Raw genomic sequence first — 23,385 nt, forward strand, 5'->3', positions numbered from 1 at the left:
TAGGAATTTCAATGTTGCATTAAATCTATCAAGGTGAGGAGTTAGATTTTCCTGGAAAAGAACCAACGATGAACTAGAAACTTGCAAAAGATGTGGATATGTTCATAAAAAGAGCGAAGAGGAGGACTAACATTAAAATTAATTCAGAAAAGTAGAGGGTAAAACAATAACAGACGACTGAGAAAAGCATACCAAGAGAATGACAAATGAGAGGCTGATAGAAATGATGCAGGGAGGCTGGAGACTGCACATAATTCTTGCATCCAGCAGATAAAAACACATCAGGCGCTTCAGAGGAGTCCCACTTTCGTCTCCAGCACCACTCACTTCCCAAGGCTCTTTTAACACAGCACCAGTTTTGTGTCTGGCTTGCTTTAATTCAGGCACCTCTTTTGTTACTGCAGCCTGTCTTCAGCGCGACTTAACTCACAGCAGACAAAAACTACAGTACACTCCATCTGCTTCAATATTCATTTGAATATGTGTGAACTGTATGTTGGTACAGAGTGGTGAATAGACACACACCTTTCCTCAAGATGTTAACCTTTCATCCGAAAAATCTGTACACGTTAATCACTTCTGAGTTTCTTCAATTATCTATCAAAACTTTTGACTCCACATCACCATAAAACTTCCTTGCACTTTCTATTTCTATCTCTTCTGTTAACCTCTACAAGATCATCACTGTATATATATACCGGTGTGTATATATATATATATATATATATATATATATATATATATATATATATATATATATATATATATATATATATATATATATACATACAGTATATATATAGAAGATGAACAAAAACATTTTCATTATTTACGCAAATATGTGTGCATTATGGATATCCACTTTGCTGTAGTCTGTTCAAAAGACATTGTTCAAGAAATTTTAACATGCTGAGTCTAGGATGTAGCTCGTTTTTAAAGTAAGGGTAATTATACTCTCAGCTCTTAATTCACAGCTCAGATGTCAAGTTTGCTGAAAATGCTAAGCACTAGGTAGCTAAAGTGATCGCTAGCTAGCCATTAACACAATTGACTGCAATGTAGCTGTCACTCAATAAAACCATGCTGTATGTAATTTTGCCTAATGAGATACATAAATATGCACTCCCTGAGCAGTTGTCATTGATGTGACATTTAACTGTGCTTTTCAATGGTACAGAAAAAAAAGAAACTTAAGATGCTTTAATTTTTGCAGTAAAGTTGAACATTTTAACATGGGATGGAGAACGACTTGCAATTGAAACCAGACCCTAGTGGTCATTTAATGGACTGCACTTCCACATAAACCTCAGTTTTGTAGAGGAAAACAAATGGAAATAGTAAGAAATTTGCTATAATCTTTACTTTTAGTACATCTGTCATCACAATAGATATTTTACTGTTAAAAAGCTCTCATGTCTTTTAAATTAGGTGGCGAAGAAAGAAAGAGAGAAAAATAGAGGGTTGACCAATCCAAATTGTAGAAACAGTAGAAAGGCAGTGAGGCACTATATGAGGAGAATTGACATGAAAAGATGTTTTTGGTACCTAAGCTACACAAATCCCCAAAGTAATGACTGGTAAATGTTTGCTCTGCTGACTCGAGTCATAGATTTTATGAGGGTGTATGAAAGGCTTTGCAGTGGAACTGCAGGAGGGAAAAAGCCCACTTCAAGTTAAGAGAGCTCACCTTTTTCCTTTTTGTCCATGGCTGATGAATAAATATCGGTAGTGTTAAACAGGCTCTGTGCTCAAGTGCTTTCAGAACTGCAGTAGGGGATGGAGGGTGATGGCTAAAAATTGAGGATATACACTTTATTACTCCATCAATTTCAAACACCTGATTCAGTGGGGCAAGTCAGTAACACTTAAAAAATAGCAATCCTGTACTACCATTTTTCAGGATTTAAGCGTTGTCTGTTTTCGGTCTAGTCATCTCTAAATTAGGCACCAATCTGCCATTACTACTTCCATCCATCCATCCATTTTCTAAACCCGCTTTATCCTTTGCACGGTCACGGGGGTCTGCTGGAGCCTATCCCAGCTAATTTCAGGCGAGAGGCAGGGGTTCACCCTGGACAGGTCGCCAGTCTATCGAAGGGCAACCCATTACTACTTGTTCAATGTTAAATGATTTTCATGCATACTAGTGCTAAAAATCCAAATAATAAAAAAAAAACCTAAGCTGTTAATCAAGGTCAAGAGGAAACATGGTGATTAGGGGGCCGCAATAAAAAAAACAACCCACCTGATTAAATTGGAATGTCATGTCAAATTAATCTAGTTCTAACAATGTGGACACAAAGATGAGCCAAAATAAAAGAAATGAACTAATGAGATCAACCTGGCATGCACATAGCAACACAGCTACACACATAACCACATACAAGCATTAAAGCTGTAATCCTAATGGGGTGCTCAATCAATTCCCAGATCTGTGTTTTGAGCAGTCTGCTGTGTTTTTCTGTTGTTTTATGTTTTGGCTACCCAACAGTCACATTAATCATTTAGTAGCACCACAACCAACTCAGTGTGAAGCTCACATTACTCAAAAAATCGTTAAGTGAGATTAGAAAAGTTCAATGTCTCCAAGGCTACCAGAAATACTCTGTGTCTGTGTTTCAGAACGTGTGGTGCACTTCTGACACAGCCAATGGGCCCTGACAGTTGGGTAACGGTGAATGAGCCATCGATCCCTGCAAACAAAGATAGGAGTGCTGTAGAGCTTTATAACCAAACTGACACATAGAAAAAAGGTTTTAAAAATGTCTACATTGTTGTCTCATCATATCTCTGTTCTATGGCACATCTGTCTGGACATTAATAAAAAAACAAAAACAGAGTTTTATTTTTTTTAAAAAGGCTCACTTGAATATTTCTAACAGCACTGTGATAATACAGAGAGATATTTCATCACTGGTGATAATTTCATGAATTTTGATTGCGACTTATATTGTGAAGACACTGCATACTGACAAAGATAATACAATTAAAATATCTGTATTATACACTGTATATATTGCTGATATTTTTCCTAAAGCATACTACTGGTATTAAAAGTGGTTCACACATTGTTCATTCATCAATCTTTTGGATCAATCCTGAAAGGAAGTTATGTTCCCTTACAATCTGTTTCTATTTCTCTGTGATTAATTTTTGCTCTTTTTTTGTCCTCTTTACTTCCACTTCTCCATACTGTCAGAATAATAATATTCTGAATAATCTTTACTTATTGAAATTCTACTCTGGCTTACCTCTTAGTTGCATCCCAAGCATGATGATGTTGAGATGCAGTAAATATCCTCTATGGGCTTTATTATGTAAACCAAATTTCAAGTACTTGCATCCCGACTTTAATTTGCAAGGATGATATAACCAGTTGAATCCCTTGTACTTGGGGGAAAAACTATTTAAAGTTGAGGTTAAAATCCAACAGTACCTAAAAATGAACACAGTACCATTATCAGTAGAATAATGTAGTATACAGTACTGTGCACGGTGTTGGGCACCCATAAAATGCTTAGAACAAAATTATTCCACAAACAATGGTCAGCTGTTTTTTTTTTTTAATGCATTTTGATCTTTCAACAGAGGGTTGTGTTTTTTGCATGGCTGTGTGTGAGGGCGTGTTCCCTTCACCAGCCCTCTTGACAGCCTGCCATGTTTTATTGACCCCTAAGAGAAGGAAAAAAAGGGCCTGTTTTTGTCAAAGAAGACTAGAATCACCGACAGTGGGACACAAGAGTACGGGAAAGACAAGACAGTGATGGATGCAACTTGTTGACTGTGTGGTGTGTTGTAGTGTATGTGAGTGTGTGACGTGTTGTATTGGAATAAAAGGATAAACACTTGAAAGTAGGATTAAAAAGATATATACAAACAGAAAGGGACAAAAAGAGAAGGGGAGGAGCGTTCCCTGTTCAGTTGTATAATTAATGTGTGTTGTATGTTTATAGTGTGTGTGAAATGTGTGTGGGATGCATGTAGGCCTGTGAGTATATTTAAATTGCTGTGTTGGGAGAGGGGGGTCATAGATATATATCGATTACATGAAAGTATCATGTAAATACTATCTATCTATTGAAATACGGTATACATTAATGTATCTTTAAGTGCTCATACATATGTGAATATGCCAATATAAAGTCACATACATACAGTCACTTATACAGTCAATTATACATGCCTGCCACCTTTGTAACTCTCAACAGCCCTTTGTGACATGTCACTGCTTGATTCTGTGTGTATAAATGTAATTGTGAAACATTGCTGACTGTAAAACACATTGCCCATCTGGGATAGTACATTTAACATACTACACCATGCATATATAACCATATATCAATTTGTGTGTACATACATATTAATTAATGGTTAAAAAAAACTGCACAGTCCTCAGTAAAGACCAATAAATGTGTAAAAACCTATTTGAGAGTACGTACTCATCCTAGGCTTATCATCTATTTTGATATACAGTATATTGTGTGATGTGTACTATATAACAATTCATGGTTAGGCATAGATAGCCACATTCATACACCAACGCAAAATACATACTCGCTCCACATGCGCTTAAATATATATATATATATATATATATATATATATATATATATATATATATATATATATATGACATAATCTTTTCCCTTCCTATATAGCTATATACATAAAGACATACACGCACGTATACATGTGCTTATATGTGTGCGTGTGTGCGCGTGCACATGTGTCCGCCCAAGAAATTATGAATTTTTCAGTGGGACTGTTCCCTTAACTCAGTAAAAGCATTTCAACTCTACACCATCTCTAGTACCCAGAATAATGTCCTATCTGACATATACAGAAACAGTTATTACTTAACAGGCCTGCTGTTTTTCATACAGCAAGTCCTCACAAATGCAGCTCATACAAACACAAGGCATGTGATTAGAGCATGTTTGTAAGATAATACAAGGCTGCCTATGTAACAGTATTTAAGTACCTGATCTTTCTTTCAGTGTTTTAAATATTTCCTGCTTTTTTCTTCTTTTTTTTAACTGCCTTACAAGGCTGTTATTCTCTGGCTGATCGAATGTGATAAGTGAGACATACATCTTTATATGGATTTCAAAAAACTTAAAGCAGCACAACGTAACTTTCAGCTTTTCTGAGTTTGGCAGCATCTTTTGGACAAAAGCAGTAGTGCTTTACCAGAAAGAACACTACGTTTCCCACGAGCACCAGCGCGTACTGCCGGAAAACTCCTGTCCCGTCGCGTGCATTTGTTTTGATAGTGAATGAAGACGGGACGGATTTTTCTGTGCAGTTTTTTTTTTTTTCTGTTTCACCAAGTGAACAGACTGAACGAAAAAAAAAGATGTTAAACTGCTGGAAAGGAACTGGAATTTACCGGGATACCTTAAACAAGGAAGCCAGGGAGCGGTATATGGAGAAAATAATGATTATTAACGGTCTGGATCCATATGAAATCTCTACTGAAGAATGGAGCTCCTCGTCAGAGCTGCACTCTTTAGAAGGATTTACTGCCGCAGTTCTGCAGAACCACCGTCTCCGGCTACCTTGTTTAGGAGTGTTTGGCAGCTGCTTTGGTAAATGTTTGACTCGCCATGTGTTTCAATAAATTTGTATAATAGTACAACATACAGTACATGTTTTGTATCCCTCTTACTTCTCTTTTCTTTTTTTTGACTGCTATATTATGTTGAAGAGGCTCCGAGGCGTGAGCAATATTTTTGTTTTCCTCGTGAGATTATTTTTTTCCTCTGCAGCTACAAATAAGAGTTAAGATTTTTTCCTCAACAAACTAGTTTTATCTGAAGATTGGGGTTAATTGCACCGCAGGGAGCTGGCCAGCAACTGCGTTTAGCTGGCGAAGTGGGGAATAAAACCCGTGTTTTGATCCGACCCGGTCTGTGTGAGTGTTTGTGGTTTAAGGCTGTTTATGGTTCTGCGTTAAATCGACGCAGAGCCTACGGCGTAGGGTACGCGGCGACACGCACCGTACGTTGCGCGTCGCCGCGTACCCTACGCCGTAGGTCTGCGTCGATTTAACGCAGAACCATAATTCAGGCTTTACTGTGTGGAAGGTTTGGTCGTTACAGCCGCGATCCAAGCGAGCCGACGACTCTTTCACTGTTTTACTCTGTTATATCAGATACTTGGCCTCCGTGGTTCTGCCTCCGAGCAGAACCGGTGAAAAGTTAAAGCATTAGGATCTTTTCCCCACGTCTGTTGTGTGGAGCTGCTGCAGCCACAATGCAGCAACGGGTTACCAGCTCCTGCGGAGGTGCACTCCACGCCCCGCCCATTTTCGTCTCGACTGCGAATCGGGAAGGAGGGGGAAGTGATGTATGCCGTAAAGCAGTCAAAGCCGTAAAGATTTGTAGTTTTTTAGTGTGGCAGGGTTCCTACCATGCTCCTCAAAGTTACATAGTGCCAGTGAAGGAGATACAGACCCCTCAGACCATGACAGAGGTGTCATTAAACCTGTTGGAAGTTGATGTACCATCACAATGACTCTGGAAATATGATATTAAGGTGGAAAAGTTACATAGTGTCGCTTTAATTGTGGCTTTGAATTAAAATAAACAACAAAACATATACATGTACTTTTCCGTGGTGGTGGGGGGTAGTTGGATGGTCGGGGGCAAAGTTTTCTATGTGCACATCTGCGAATAAATATACTGTCTGTTACACATCAGTAACGAGAAGACTTATTTTTATGTAGGCTGTGCATACATGACAGAAAAGCACTTAAATGTATGCCTATTAAAATGACAGTTAAAATTAAATACATAAGAATTTTTTGTTCACATAATTGTAACTGATACATATATTTAAGTATTTCTACCATTAAGAAATTATGTAGTCTTTTTGGAATTGTAAATATGTAGCTAAGCTTAAATCTTGACTGCAGGACTGAAAAAAGTCCACTTTCTACTTAAGTTCAGCACCATGGATAGCTCCAGTAAGTAATTCACTTCAGACAACCATCTTCTATGAATCAACCAACAACACCATAATTCCTCCCAGGCTGTTGATAACAGGTGCAAACCTCTCTGTGTAAGTCGGTGCACAGCTTCCTAACTGGCAGACAACAGGTAACCACACATCATCACCCCTCACCCTCAACACGTGATCCCCTCAGGGCTGCATTTTATATCCTCTGCTGTACTCACTGTACACGAACGACTGCATATCCACATCAGACGGTAACATCATCATCAAATTTATTAACGACATGGCCGTCATCTCCAACAATGATGAGCAAGCTGACAGGATGGAGGTTATCCACCCAGAGCAGGGGTGTCGGACTCTGGAGGGCCGCGGTCGAGCATGTTTTAGATGTTTCCCTGCTTCAACACACACCTGATAATAAACATGAATGTGTCATTATCAGACTTGAGTTGCTCCCGGTTGTCAGGCCAGTGCCGTCGTATGGCAGCTCCGCCAACAACCAGTGTGTGAATGTGTGCGTGTGTGGGAGAATGTCTACAGTGTAAAGCGCTTTGGGGCTGTAGGAGTACAGCTGGAAAGCGCTATATAAGTGTAAAGCCATTTACCATTTACCATTTGTGCAGACCTTGATGACGTGCTGATGATGACCACTAATTTGAATCAGGTGTGTTGATGAAAAAAGACATCTAAAACATACAGGAACGGAGTCTAACACATGCGACCTAGAGAATTGGTACCAAGAGAATAATCTCCTGCTGAATTGTGACAATCACACAAGACCTTTCTTGGCACTGTGAAGAAGGCCAGACTGCGTCTCTATCACCGCTGAAGCCTGAGAGACTTCAAGCCCCCATGCTCTCAGTGGTGCTCAGAAACCTTTACACCTGCTCCTCTGAGAGTATCCTGTGTGGGAGCATGACTACCTGGATGTGCAGCTGCACCAACAAAGACTTCTTGGCTCTCAAAAGAGTTCAGCTGAGCAGACTATCACATCCACCTTCCCTTTGACCCGCAGGACATTTACACCCAGCAATGCAGGTCAAGGCCTGTAAAGATCCCGAAGCAAACATGCTATCCAGTAAACTCTCTCTTCTCTATGCTGCCTTAAGGCCGATGTTATTGTTTGCCTTAGGACTTCCACTGAGAGGATGAGGAAGAGTTTCTTCCCTCAGGCTGTTTGCTCAACTCTGAGCTTTAAAACTGGACTTTGCACTACACATTGACATATTTTTTTTACACATGCACCTCATATAATATATAACACTGTTCAATTTGATTTATTACATATGCATACGTATATTTCTTAAACTTTTATTTATTCATTTTTTTATTGTTACTGGAGCCCGGTACAAAACAAATTTCACTGCACATTGTACTTGAAGCTGCATTCAAGTTCTATGCCCCACGTGTCTGGAAACTCCCAGGTAGCCTCAGATGAGCTGAAAGACTCATTTGAAGACTCATTTGAATAAATCAAATCTGCATGGGTACTTGTAAGCTTGAGTTTTAAAAATGATTCATATTTCAGCTACTGATTGTACCTATTTTTCTTTTTTGTTTAAAATTTAAATCATGGTTTTTATTTCTACTATCTGATCTTTTAATGTCTTTGTAAAGCACTTTGAATCACCTTGTTGTTTAATTATGCTATAGAAATAAACTTGCCTTGCCTTATCTCATCAATGCAACTTGTGGAATTGTGCATAGTGAGGGATGTTTAGGGATGTCACATGATTTATACTCACTGGGTGTTTTGCTGAGATTCTCCCAGTCACAGCACTTGTCTGGTGCCATGTAGAGGAAATGTAGTTCTGAGATATTTCAAGGGTAAAAGAAATACAAAGGTTGGGTATACTTAGTGAAAACAAAATATCACAATACCAAAGCAACATTTAGAAAAAAAAGTTTTTTAACAATCTTGTCAATTAGACTCATTTGAGTTATTTAATCAAATATATACATGTTTGATACAGCAAATATATAGTCAACATAACCACATAACTGATTCAACTTCAATTTAACCTAAAAGATATCAGCTGTGATACTTATTGCCAGTTATGGATTATGGTAGAATCAACAGGAATTACCAGAATCATTGTCATTTTAAAAAAGCTCCTTGGACACTGTGCTTCATCAACAAAACTAAAAATGCATACAACCGAGTTTAAACACAGATTTAAATCTATTTTTAAGTGCCCCATACATACATCAACAATATCAATTAAGGATTCCATTGTATTTGGATTTTAAATGGCCAGTAAAAAGTTCCTGTAGCTTTCTTTTGTATCTTAAAGAAACCCCTTAATAATAATAATAATGAATTCTACTTGTAACGCACTTTCCATTCAATGAATCTCAAAGTGCTACACTTAGGGCCTGATTTACTAAAGGTTTGCGTGCGTAAAAACGTGTGCAAACTTGACATCACCCGCAAAGCAATGTACAAGCTGATCTACTAACAGCGTGCAAAGAGGACTTCGCCTCTCAAATGAGCAAAATAGCACACGCTATTCATTTAGTACATTTGCCCTGATGAATAATCAATATGGGGCGTACCCGCCAGAAATCGCTAAATACTGGGAGGGGAAAATGCAAATATGTCCATTTACCACGCGCAATGAGATTTACCAAGCCTGAAAGTTTTTGCGGGGATTGTGATTGCGTCTGTATTTAATACGTTTGAAAGGAAGGTGCTAATCTGCCCAGCATTACGCACCGATGCTTGTTGGTGTCTGATTTGAGGACTGGGGTGGGGATGGCTCAATTTATTGTGAGGATTCTCCACATGCAAAAGGAGAAATATTTTATTTGAATGTTAAATCGAGTATTATTCAGCAAAAGGTTGCCACAGGAGGCACATTCATTGTTTTATTTGTGATAATAAATAAATCACGTGTTTTCATGGAGAAAAAAGTGTTTCTTATTGTGCGCCTGTTCTGCAGTTGGCTCTAGCGTGTCATACCCCGGCAGGTGTTGTGCCGTATTCAGCACCCCTGCCGTGAAAAGCACCCCCTCGTCGACATATATTACCCACAGATCTCTTATTCACAAGTAAATGTCAAAAAGGACTAAATGCTCATGTTTAAATTACTACAAATGACAACGTACACACAATGACAAAAATGATATTCTCATTCCGTGTCACGTTCTGTTTAGCTTCCAGTTTTGTGTTAATGATTCATGTTTAAATGCGCTCATGGATTCCACAATAGTCATACTTTCTCACAATCACAGTCACAGATAACAAAAATCGGGTAAATGGTTATTGATGTCATTAATTAATAGCCTGCTTACTGTGTTGTCTTCCATAATATTTGTAAATATATATAATATAAACTCCTAAGTATGTGTTTGTGTGAGTGTGTATATATAAATATATTGAAGTGTCAGTGTGTTGTTTTTTTTCTTGGTCTACTTATCATTGAATATACGAGGGGGTGCTTTTCACGGCAGGGGTGCTGAATACGGCACAACAATTTGCCTCTTCCACTAATATCTCTAACTCCAACTCGTCAAATTTCATTTTGCGCTTGCGACTATATCCTGCTTTCCATCCAGACTCTCCATGGCGCAAAGTTTGCGCCGCAAACCCTAAGACACGCAACACCTCATTTAAATACTGCAGTTTGCACCTGTTATCAATTGCGCACGCAATCTTAGTTGATCACCCGCAAAACACACAACAACAGCACGTGCAAACTTTTTCAGTGCACACGCAATTTAGTACTCTTTATTTAGGATCTTAGTAAATCGGGCCCTTAGACCATTATTCATTCATACACATTCTCACTGGTGGTGGTGAGAATGGGGCAGACTGACAGAAGCGTGGCTGCCATTCAGCGCCAAACGGCCCCTCCGACCACCACCAACATTCATACACATTCACACGGGGCAAGCTGGGTAAGGTGCCCAAGGACACTACGACAGCAAATGGGATGGAGCGGGATTCGAACCGCCGACCTTCCGATCTTTAGACGACCAGCTCTACCACCTGAGCTACTGCCGCCCCGACAATGACAATGTTTTTCATTAAAACTTGGATAACAACAAAACTTGGAGTGGCTAAGACTTTTGCACAGTACCGTGTGTTGTGTATTTTAGGGTAAATTCCCTTTTGGAAGACAGCTGTCTAATGTGGCCAAAAGACCAACAGCTAAATCAAGACCCGTCAGCAAAAACGGTTGACAGATTTCCAGAGCTGAGTAACTGTGGACTGAAAATATAAAAGCTGCTGATGGAACACACAAGGCTCAATAAGGGCCCATGTGGAGGAACAGACGGAGAAATATTTCTCTTCTCCAAATTAATCCTGCCTTCAGGAGTCCATCTCAGACAAGTGGTCTCATTGTTATTCTATTACAGCACAGGCCATCTGGACATGTGACTGATCTCCACTACTAGTGTGGACAGTTTCGTCTGGCGGCGCACAAATAAAAGCTGTTTGACTCCTTCCACAAAATGAGATTAACATTTTCAGAGGACTTATCGAAGCAAACTAGGGTTGTGAAAGATCACATAGTGCTTTAAGTGAACGTGTGTGCTTAAATAAATTCATATTTTTTTGCATTTTACAAACAGTTTTACCATAGGAAACCTGTGTCATGTTCACCTTGCTCTTCATGCATGAAAGAATCCCATCAACAAAAGTAGACTTGATTTTGTGAACCTGAGGGGAAACATGCAACCATGTTAAATAAAATCAAAAAAAGTCTATAAGTGCACACTTTAATTAATCATCATTATAAAGAGGCTGTTTATAACATATATTTCTATATTAATTTTGATGGCAATAAAAACTACAAAAACTATTGTTTTAGACTTTGATTAATAGAAAGCAGTTAAGAAAACATGTGACCTGTCTGTACTCAAGAATGATCTTTGGCAGAGGGTGCAGGTCCTGAAGCTGGTGCAACTGCAACAAAGAAAACAATCCTTATTGTTTGTATTGATAAGCTTGAAAAATATATATTACAAAAGGGTCTTTGATTGAGGCGTAAATCTAAAATATACAGTAAAACATGACATGTTACATATAAAGCCAAGCAGATAATTTGGTATTAGCAGACTTGACTTTGGACTTGAAGGTCAAACTGTCGTATGAATGTTTGTGTGTTTCATTGTGAATCATACTGCCGCCTCAGATGTTGATTGTTGCTTGTTGACAGTCTTGGGAAGCTTCTTGTTCTCACAACGCTCATGGAGCCGCAGCTTCTCAAACAGGACCTACACATATTACAAATCCACAATGCCTCAACACTGAAATGTATTTAAAATAGAAAAATACACACAGCCCTGAGACACACAGTGGCAGAAAAGTCAAACTTCAAACATATTCATTCAAACAATCTTAGAATATTGAGAGAGAGGAGCAAATGTAGGACTGACAAAAGACATGGTATGTGCACACACATATAGAACTGACGACACGTACTGTTCGTAGCTGAGTGCTGCTGGTCACCAGGAATATTTGCCCGGCTGCTTGATGGGCCTCCTGCTCTAGCTGTTTCATTTTTGCCTGTCAGAGACATGATAACAATTAGCTCATGTAATCACATCTTTCCAGAAATGATAGCTTATATTAATGTATATTTGGTTGGATAACTTATTTCGCCAATGTCTGTTGGTTTGGCATGATAGCGAAACCTTTTGAGATGATTTTTAAACATTTCCCCAAACCTGAAAACGAGCCTTGTAGTACAACTGTGGGTGTTGTTATTTAGGGAGTAAAATAACTAAAATAAACATGGAACCACACATTTCACTTAATTTAACTCAACTGTACACACACCCAAGAACAACAATTGCTTTCCAGACAGAAGACAGACAAAATAAAGGTAATTAATAAATAAGTTTATAATCCAGACATAAATATCAAAAAATGGTAGAAAGAAGGAAAATGTGTCAAAAAAATGATGGTTGTAAAAGACAAGATCTACAATAACTATGGTGGGAACAAAAAATAAGTAAAGAAAATCTTTTTTTTTTTCTTCACAACGTTTTGAATTCAGAGACAATGTGAGTGAACAAAGATGCCTGGGAAATATATTCACCATGTCCAATCCATGAGCTCCGTGTTTGCTTGTGCAGTGATGTAAACTTGTTAACTGTACAAGCCCGAAAATATGTAATCATGCAGACTGTGCCTGCCTACTGAGACTGTGCCTGTCACACACCTGCCTGGATCAACCTCCCTATTCAAAGGATGTTGTTCATGCGTCAGTCAAAAAAAACAGAGACCAGGAAAAGAAAAGGCAGTGCAGGAACTGCTGAGGATTAAGCAGCAGCAGGGATGGCTCCAAATACACAAAACAGACAAATGCCATTTGATAAAAGAACACAATCAGAGAAAAACAACTTGAGCAACATTTCTGTTCATGCTTGTTTTCTGTTCTCTTTTATCTATTCACCTTTGTTCATCTTATGTTTCATTTTCCTCACCCCTCTTGTCTTCCAGACTTGTTCCCAGTCATCTTCCCCTGATTTGTCACACCTGTGTCCTACTGTGTCCCTTCACCTATATGGTCTGTGCTTCCAGTGGCAGAGGGTCTAGCATTATTCCTGTGCACGCCTGTGGTGTTTCTTGGCCCTTCTTTTGCCTCAGTGATTCGGACACCTCTGCCCGCTTCATCTCCCGTGTAATGGCCTTTTTTGAAATAGACCACTTGTGACCGTACCTGCCAAACCAGTCATCTTTTGAGTCCAACCACATTGTGTTAAAATTTGACAAAGCTACAGGGAGGCAAGATGGGACAACAGTGCAAGAAAAGGGCAATGAAAGAGGGGGAATAGTTAATATGGAGAGACACAGAGGGAGAGGGGGAGAGGGAGAGAGAGAGAGAGAGAGAGAGAGAGAGAGAGAGAGAGAGAGAGAGCGAGAGAGCGAGAGCGAGAGAGAGAGAGAGAGAGAGAAAAGTAAAGGGAAAATTGAGGTTAGCTGGCAGATATACCCAAATTCCAAATTATGCACTTCTCTTGCTGTCTCCCTCATCGCCTCGAGCAGGCTCCAGACTGCCTCATCAATATTACATGCGAGCCTCTTAGTACAGTGTTTGGAAGGGATCTGTGGGGCAATATTTTTTAATCGTTACAATTTATGTTGTGTTACATCAAAATGTGGACTTGTACGTTTGATCCTGATAATGTAGAGTCATAATATATTAAATTTGTTCTGAAAAGCAAACACAGAAAGGAGGGTTGTTCCAAGTGATGCCTGACCCACTGAATTTTAAAGATGCTCTGGGAAGACAAAAGAGCATGTTTACATGATACAGCCAGACAGGAGGACTTTCTGCTTGATGTTTAGAAAGGTGAAGTCGACGGCTCAGTCAAAAAGAAATGCAACATGACAGAGTAGGACGTTTGTGTGAGTGTCCTCCCAAATATATTACAAAAAGACCAGCGTACACACAACAGCGAGGCGGAAACTTTAGCGCCTCAGTGCGTGCGTGTTGGCAGAGGCAGACACAATGTTCGCTCCTGCAGCACAGCTACTTGAAAGAAAAATAATCTGACTATCCATCCTATTTTTAGTAACGCAACAAGATATCAAGGCGGTCTCCACAACAACACCCCTGCTGGTGCTTCCAAGAGTCAGAGGCGAGTTAGTGTGCGTTTGCTTCTTTGACTGCAAAATAGTGTGTCCACAACATCAGTCAGTGTTTTTGTGCGTCCTTGATCGCCCTCAAATGCACTCATCAGTTTTTATTAACATGTAAACAGGACGGGTCCCTGGAGGACATCCACCAACCATCATAATAATGCCGGCAAGAGAAGAAGGCGGATACAATTTCCCCTTTTTTCCAGAGATCTCTGTCATTCCTGGACATTCTACATCTGTTTGCCTTTCTTTTAAATGTATACAGCAGTGGTCTACTGCGCAGACAAGCCTAAAATTCAGTCAGGAGTGAATGATGCAGCACAAATATGAGCTTATCCAGAACATCATTACCGAATAACTTCAAATGCTATGGATCCATAGTTTTTTTTTCTAGGTTTGATATGAAATGATTGCTGATATTATAACCTAATGCACTGGTTTGAGTTAAAATGATCTGTATCTTTTGTACACTGGGCAGAAAATATGTGTGTGTCCTTTCAATTGCTGCTGAAATGTAATAGGACAGTAAACATAAATATTAATCATGCTCAAGATAGATAGATAGATAGATAGATAGATAGATAGATAGATAGATAGATAGATAGATAGATAGATAGATAGATAGATAGATAGATAGATAGATAGATAGATAGATAGATAGATAGATAGATAGATAGATAGATAGATAGATAGATAGATAGATAGATAGATAGATAGATAGATAGATAGATAGATAGATAGATAGATAGATAGATAGATAGATAGATAGATAGATAGATAGATAGATAGATAGATAGATAGATAGATAGATAGATAGATAGATAGATAGATAGATAGATAGATAGATAGATGGATCGGTGGATGGAAGGAAATACGTTTCTTACCTGTACTATAAGCCATTTAAAATTATCTTTTTATATGACTACTAAGTGGTAACACTTTCAAAGAATTACCAAGTGAGGTTTGTTTCGCACCCTGAAGTAGCCTTACCCCAAGAAGGTCTGAAGTTCTTCTTAGAGCATCTTTATCCACATGGATGCGGTGGGTCTCCATGGCTGAAATAACAAAGAAAGTTTCAGATCCACAAAACATGATTTTGTAAATCTGCCAATCACTAAAAGTGGATTAATATAGCTGCATAATCTGAAAGAGTAGGGATGTGTAAAACGGTAGTGAATAAATGATTTATCTTGGGTAGTAATAACAGTTAAGAAATGTAATACTCTCTTTGAGACACTGCCAAAATAAACTTAAAGTTAATAATCCACTACAGTTCTACACTACATACACAACTCCACTGGATCAAAGGAGAAACTAAACATGCATATATTATGTAAAATAACAGTATTCTGTATTTTAAAGAAATGTCCACTTCCTTCTCATATGTACATTTAAAAAAATAGCAAAGTAATATTTACCTGCCAGAACTGGGATCATATTCAGCTCCATGTCTGAGTAGAGATGCCATAAGCCCTGGCTCTGAACATGCACACAATCAGTCATGATTATTGGGACTATTGTATATGAGGTCTGGTGTCTGGTGTGTCTGCTCTGCTGCTAACCTTTAGTTTAGAGCACAGGTTCATATTAAGCCTGTAGAGCCAACAGAGATCTGAGATGATATGAGAAACCTGAAAGAGAGAGTCAGAAAAATAAAAACTATATATAACAACACGGATGAGTAGCATGCTGAGATTTTTCAGTTTTTTTTAAGGGTTTACTTTACAAATCAGTTCTCAATTTTTAGCTACAGATGGGGGCCTTCTACCAGTAGTAAGTTTTAGCTCATTCAGTCCACGTTCAATGAAATAAAGAATCACAGCAGAACATCCGAACAAGGCCAGCATGTTTTGTTGCCTTTATAAACTTCTAAATCTATCCAGCTATGAAATATTTCAACCCAAGGTGAACAAGACCCAGCAACGTAATTTCTTACTTTATTGTGCTGTACACCGGTTACTGAAGTTGTCTTTGCATCCTTTCCAACAATTAAATATCCTTCTGTTAAATCAAGCATTTTTCATGGGTACAGTCTAAATGACCTTCATTTCTACCAACATTAGCTGCCGTGGCAGCATTCATTGACTCATTCATCCATCACTATATTTATTTAGGAAAAAACAAGAACGTTTTGAAATGTCAACCAAAATGTCAAGAGGACTTCAAGCTAATGTACCACAATCAATGCATTTGTGTGAATGATAGACATAATGTGTTTTGAAGAAAATAGTATCTGTAAGCAGAACATCACATAGGAGGTATCTAAGCCAGCTCCAGAAGTTTATGTAGTCAGCTTAAACATCTCATGTACTGATGGACTGTGACGGCTGGTAATTTTGATATAAGGGTGAATAAATGTACATTTTACCAACCTTCTGGGCACCCGTGGCATGGGTTGTAAAGGGCTGTCTTTTGCAGTGTTTATATAGCAGGTCGTCGTAGCACGCAGAGGGATCTGCAGGATCCAGCAGCCACCCGGACACCTGCGGGTCATGGATCTGACAACCAGTCACTGCACACAGTGAAAAGTTTTGTTAATGACAATGACCAAAGATGGGCTATTATGGCGATTATAGAGGTTGTTTATAAAACAATAAATATGTGTGTTACAGGGTTCTCTAAGAAACTTGCTACAACTTTGTTAACTGCAATCAACACACACCAAATAGCTCTGATTCAGACAGATTCTACAGAACTTCTGGTATCAAGTAACAATATTTGACTTGAAATCCTCTGTACTGTTAAGCAAAGCAAGACCCAGATGCAGGCCACAAAAATCCAAAATCTAAGCCTTTACTCAAAAGGATGCTGAAGACAAAGAAGCATTCAACTCCACATTAAAACACCAGTATCAAAACATGCATGTCTGGGAGCAAGATTAAAAAAAAGGTGTGTACATGAACACACGAGGATCAGACATCAGGAAAGAAAAATGGTTGGAATATAAAAGTATAAAGAATCTGGGAAATATGTTCAGTGTATCTAATCCATGAGCTCTGTGTTTGCTTGTGCATAACGCCAAAGTGATGTAAGGGTGTCAGCTGTGCAGGACTGTGAGAGCTCCTGTGTAGCCCAAAAATATGTAATCATGCAGACTGCATATTCAGGCACACATGTGCCTGGATCAACCTCCCATTCAGAAGGTGGTGTCCACACACCAGTCAAAGAACATCATTATGCAGACTAGCTTTGAGGAGAGATTCATAGTTATTCCAACATTAACACATCTTCATAGAAAGAGCACCAAAACTGTGGATAAAATAAACTCACTCAGAATCAGTTTATTCAAGCATATGTATAAAACCATGAATTGGTTTTAATCCCTCCCAAATTTACGGTTACACAGACCTTGCACACAAGGAAGTATTAATGAAGCGAACTGATGTCAATAAATAGTAAAGGGAAAAAAACAACATAATAATAATAATACAAATAAAAAATAAAGATGGGTAAGTGGAACCAGATGTGCATAATTACATGTTTCCATGGAAAGTGTAGAAATGCACTGATTTGTGAGTCTTGCCTTGTTTCCAGCTAAGGTCTTGTCTGTAAAACTGCAGAGTTGTTTGAAGCACATCCTTGGCCTTATAGCACACGACCAGTTCAGATCTTGAGAGCACTCGCAGAAACATATCTCTAAGGAACAAAGACATAAAAAACCAGACCGTCTAACAGACAAGTGTCAGTGTGAAAAACTTGAAATACATCTGCCTTTCTTCATTTTTCAAAGTCAGACTCTCCATCACATTCACATCTCTCATAAAATCAAAAACTTAAACAGACCTAGTAAAGAGATCCTGGGTGTGATGCTTTTGCTGTTGTGCCCATGGAGGTATGTGCTCCAGTTTTAAGTAGACCAAACTGTCGTTTGGCCCGAGAGAGTCCTCAGGTGAGCTGCAGCAAAGATCGCTCATCATCATTATAAGGAGGCCACACACCGGTGAACCCAGCTTCTATATCAAGGATAAGAGCAAAAAATTGCAAGAACAAAAGTACCACCTGTTAACAACATAGCAAGTCACACAACTCCACAAGTGTTACACTTTTATTTCAAGAAGGGAGATGCATAACTAAAGAAAAGCTTATGTTTTTTTTGCCTTTGATATTAGGTTTTAGATTAATAATACTGTTTAAGTCACTTGTTTGTGGTCAATTGCTGCATTTTGTGCAAAGTGTTTAAATACAACAATACTTGGGGTGATTCTTCTAATATTTTCATGACACTGTTTTACAGGCAGAGCACAACTTTAATGTGCTTTAATATAAGTCAACCAGTCAGGGATGAGGACCTCACCTACAGTATAATAACTGTTCTCAGGAAATCTATTATTTCAATTTTAACAGCCACAGATACATTGTGATAAAGATAATGAGTCCAGCCAGGGACTTTTCGTCTTGTAGCAGTAGTTTAGTAGATGTGTTGTTCACAATAATGTGAAGATCTCCAAGTTTGTGTTACAGAGCTCTGCTTACCTGTTCTTGGTTTAACTGAGTGGTTCCATCTGCAAACACCATAGTTAGCACCAGCACCTTGGACTGCACAGCTTTCTCAAGCATCTGCATCCTCTCTTCTAGGTTTAGCTTTACAGAATCCTTTACTCTTGCATCGGATGTCAGGGCTAAAGGCTGGCTGCTCGTTTTGGATCGACTCTGCAGCTCGCTAGTGCTAATTCCTTCATGCAAACTTTCGGGCCAGTTTGTGGCAGCGTCACTTGAACATTTTCTCCGCTTGCGTGTTTTGGAAAACGGGGTCGGCCTGCAGGCGTTGGTTGCTGTTTCACTACACTGTTCTTCCATGTTGCTGTCCTCGGTTTGTTGGAGTTGCTTCAGGGGCTCTTTATGCAGCTTGAATATTGTTCCTGTTTCACAGAGACTGATTTTAGTTTTTGATTCTTGGACTAAAGCTGGATATTCCAGCGTGGAGACTGTGAGACCATCCGTCTTCAACTCGCTCTTTCCTCCTTCCATGTCCCTCTTTTGTAAAGGACGAGGTGGCTCCCATTTTGGATGAAGTTTGGGTCTGGAAATTTTGGGAGGAGGTTTTGCATGTTGGCGCTGAAATACATCACTCTTCCTTTTTAGTAGGAAAGATGGGGTACGGAGATGATGTGATTGTCTTTGGAAAGTAGGTTGGTTTTTATTTTCTAGTTTTTCCTCTGCAGCAGAAGAGGTCAAGTCTTGTGGAGAGACATTTTGTCTAGAAGCGGCATTGGCTGGGATCGCTACGATGCTTGATTTACTCCTTCTGCTGATTCCATTAGTGCTCTACGACACATAATAGGTGAACAAAGTGCAGACAGGGGCAGAGAAAAAAAGAGGATGCAAGAATAGAGTTAAAATGACTCTTTCTGAAACATCAGAAGGCACTTTGAAATAGACTGTCGCTGTCCCTGGTGCTATTATTACAAAGAATGTCAATACAGAATAGCAAGTCACTTTATAAGAGTAAGGAGAATAAAATTAGATCTTCTGTTTGCACATAATTAGTTTTAGACAATAAATTGGAGACCCTTTTTATCAATTTCATCATAAGCACATGAAGTAGGTTGGTAAGCAGATGAGGATGATAGACAGATGAATAGATAAATAAATAAACCCAAGAGAAGAGCAGAAAGACACAAAAAGGATGTGTCAGAAAGTCAGCCCTCAGCACTGGAAGCCAGACAAAAACACAGACAGTCAGTCTGAGTATCCTGCCTGGAGCAGGGAGGGTCACACAGGCACACAGTCAAGGGTAACTCGCTTTTAGTCCCATACATTTTTTTTTCATAAAATAAAAGTTAGTTTATTTGCCTCTTTTGTTAATTTTTTTCTTCTGTTCCGTAGGCCTATTAGGTTTAACGTAGTAGTGTCATGAATCACATTAAGAGTTCACAAGGTCTGGGATGTTAAGATGAGTATTGTGAGGATCTCTAAAGGTAATGTGTGAGCATATTTATGTAAGGTTGTCAGCACTGGGGTCAGCACTTAGAATTCCTGTCACTCAGCTTCTTTGGAAAGAGTCTTCCTCATTTCTCCTTTTCTCCACTTTCTGCAGCTGACAAAGTCCATGACCTCTACAGGCGGTGAACTGCATAATATGTAGATGGAAAAATAAAGGCTGGTCATGACCTGTAGTCCAGCACTGGCTACATGAAAGTGTGAGAAAGTGAATGAGGAATTTCCTGCTGATTGTAGCAATACAGTCAAATCCTGCACCACTTTCTCTCTTCTTCCCCGTCAATATTTTAGCCTTCCTCCTCCTCATACCGTTCATTTCTTCTGCTACATCTTTTTATTTTGCCATCTCACATCTCCCTACCTTCTTTCCTCACATCTATCAATCCCACCTCCTGTCCTCCCTTTGTTGCTGTCCTTCCTTTTCTACAAATATGCATGAAGGATATGTAGGGCCAATTTTTCATTTGAGCCTGATCAATTTGTAGGTTTGCAGATATGGAGATCCAATCTTTAGTTGCTGCCATAACAGTTCATTTGAGTTTAAATTAAGATGCAGCAATATGTCTCTATAGTCAGAAAGTAACATGTAAACTCAGGTAAGACCATTTTGAGGTATCTTTTTTTATTAAGTAAATTTGTCTAAGGATGCTTATCTAAAATGTTTTATCTAACTTAAGATAAGATTTTCCTCTTGTCCTTATGGCATTTTGCTTCCATTATGCAGCATATTGATTCAAGCATAAACATTCAGTTCCTTAGTGTTTTTATAACACAGTACAACCAATTATGCAGTTTTGCTTTACAAAGACTCACCTTTACAGTGTCATGGTGCAGCTGGTTACCAAGGCGACATGGAGCTCTAAACGCTGACTGTCCTGTCCCACAACCCTGCGACAACGATGGTGTGAGACTCTGCTTTCCATCTAAAACTTCGAGAGTAGGAAAAGAAGGAGGCATGTTTTAACTTTTAATGCAAGTCTCAATCAATTAACCCGTCCTCTTATGTAAGCATGTTTGAGTAAGCATGTATGGACATTTTCAAAGAGCAAACATCAGCAGAAGTGAGACAGGATAAGGACAGCCAACACTATAAATCCTGCCTAAGATAACATTGATGCAACTTGCAGCTTCTTAGTGTGTATATACTGAGTCTTGTGTGCTTCTGTAAATGTGTTCGTGTGTGTCTGACTCAGCGTTCACTGAGACTCGAGCTCTTTCATGCAGCTGTGAAGTAAACAGGCAAAGAAATAATTTAACAATGCCTCTTCATCACCGGACTCAAGACTCAAAGATGTCTGATAAACACTGGTATTTGAAAGGCTGCAGCGCCCCCTAGAGGCGTTTCACGTTAAGAAAAAGAATGCAGTCAAAACTTTCGATGAATTAATTACAGGACAGATTTTCAGGACCAAAAAAGACAAAAATCTCAAAATTCCTTTTCCTATCTTAGCTATTTTAAACAACATTTTAAAATGCAACCCTCCTATTATTGTTATCAATTTATGAATAAAAAAACCGAGATTTTTATCAACTTTTCTTATCAACTGTAATATACTTGTATTTTACATTTTTGTTCAAATAATGTTTTGTTAGAAGTTCACCCGACATTCTGTTGTTTTGGTAGTGAGGATCGTAGACCCAGCTAAATGTTACTGGATTCTTATTCTGAATCTGAAAATACAAATACATGTCTCCCCCAACCAAAGGTGTTATGTTTTCATTTTACCTCAGAATAGCATTTAGCCATTTTTAACCAGGCAGTATCAATAAGTATGAGCTATAGATAAAAAAATCCTGTGATATCATTCATTCTTCATGTGTCTAGACTCTAGTTGGTCAAACAAAGGGCTTCAGTTTTGGATTATTTTGTCAGGGTTGTTTTTGTTTACTCTGTTTATGCTTCCCTTTTTTGAAAGTCTCCAAACACCAAATACAAAGAAATCATGGCACTCTCTGTAGGAGGTTATTATAACGACAAATAGTTAATAGCACACACTTACCACCAGATTTACTCATTTCTTCACCGTTCAGAGTTGGTACAACCAACACCTCTCTGTCCTCTCTCCTCTGTCCTGCCTCTGCGTCCGTTCCAGGTAACTCGGTGTCTCCTCTGTACATCTCTGTCTCACACGGCCTCCTTCTTAGTTGGATGTCAGAAGAATGAAGCTGTCCTGTCTCCGTCTTATTATCGGTGTTTCTATTGATACACGCCTTTGTTTTGTTCTCCGTTTCAACTTCCACCGCGACTGCCATTAAGCTGATTTTCTGCAGGTTATGATCACTGTTATCCCCCAAGGAAAAATGCAAATGTTCCATCTGAACCAGTGGTTCTTCCGTGTGGCTCCTCTCTATGATTTCAGACCCAGTGAGACCCATGTCCTTTGTTACAAACCCGCTGGGAGACACATGTCCCTGTTTTGTTTTGATTGTTTCAGACATTGACTGATGATAAAGTCTGTCTCCTTCATCTGTCCCAGTACTGGTGTCTTCATCAGGGTCAGACAGATGCTGCTTTAATCGATTACCTGAAGCTGCACTGTCTTCTATTTCACTGGCAGCTATAATGTAGGTACCGCTTTCTTCATTTTGCGTGACTGATGGTTTATCTGTCTCTTTATATATTTCAGGGCAGGATGATGTCGAGTAAGAAGGCACAGCATGAGAATTAGGCTGTTCTGTCGTGGAGAAGGACATCTCGTCAGGGTCTCCCTCATTTAGGACATTGACATGGTTGAAACTTGCCCTTGTCATTCTGGCAGAATTTTTAAAGGGGACAGAAAACAGACACACAAATAATTAAAAATTCATGATTTTCATCAAGAAGGATGAATTTAGCACAATTAGCAATTCGCACAAATATATGCTTAATGTCCAACTGCTGGAAGACTATG

The 23,385-nt window shown here is 38.9% G+C and overlaps 1 protein-coding gene across 1 annotated transcript in view; it reads right to left on the reverse strand.

The window, feature by feature from the left end:
• The window catches only part of poln (polymerase (DNA directed) nu), a 69,589-nt gene that overhangs the window by 43,224 nt on the left and 2,980 nt on the right, over nt 1-23,385 (reverse strand). The window contains exons 4-17 of the mRNA XM_061710173.1: nt 22,495-23,246; nt 21,308-21,423; nt 19,028-19,819; nt 18,338-18,507; nt 18,078-18,190; nt 16,927-17,066; nt 16,117-16,185; nt 15,973-16,033; nt 15,545-15,609; nt 12,389-12,472; nt 12,088-12,180; nt 11,813-11,869; nt 11,567-11,623; nt 8,703-8,768 (exon numbers count right to left, since the gene is read on the reverse strand). Coding sequence (XP_061566157.1) covers nt 8,703-8,768; nt 11,567-11,623; nt 11,813-11,869; nt 12,088-12,180; nt 12,389-12,472; nt 15,545-15,609; nt 15,973-16,033; nt 16,117-16,185; nt 16,927-17,066; nt 18,078-18,190; nt 18,338-18,507; nt 19,028-19,819; nt 21,308-21,423; nt 22,495-23,246 — 2,635 coding nt within the window. The remainder of the gene's footprint in view (nt 1-8,702; nt 8,769-11,566; nt 11,624-11,812; nt 11,870-12,087; nt 12,181-12,388; nt 12,473-15,544; nt 15,610-15,972; nt 16,034-16,116; nt 16,186-16,926; nt 17,067-18,077; nt 18,191-18,337; nt 18,508-19,027; nt 19,820-21,307; nt 21,424-22,494; nt 23,247-23,385) is intronic.

Source organism: Cololabis saira, chromosome 20 (assembly GCF_033807715.1).
Source record: "Cololabis saira isolate AMF1-May2022 chromosome 20, fColSai1.1, whole genome shotgun sequence".
Taxonomy (NCBI): domain Eukaryota; kingdom Metazoa; phylum Chordata; class Actinopteri; order Beloniformes; family Belonidae; genus Cololabis; species Cololabis saira.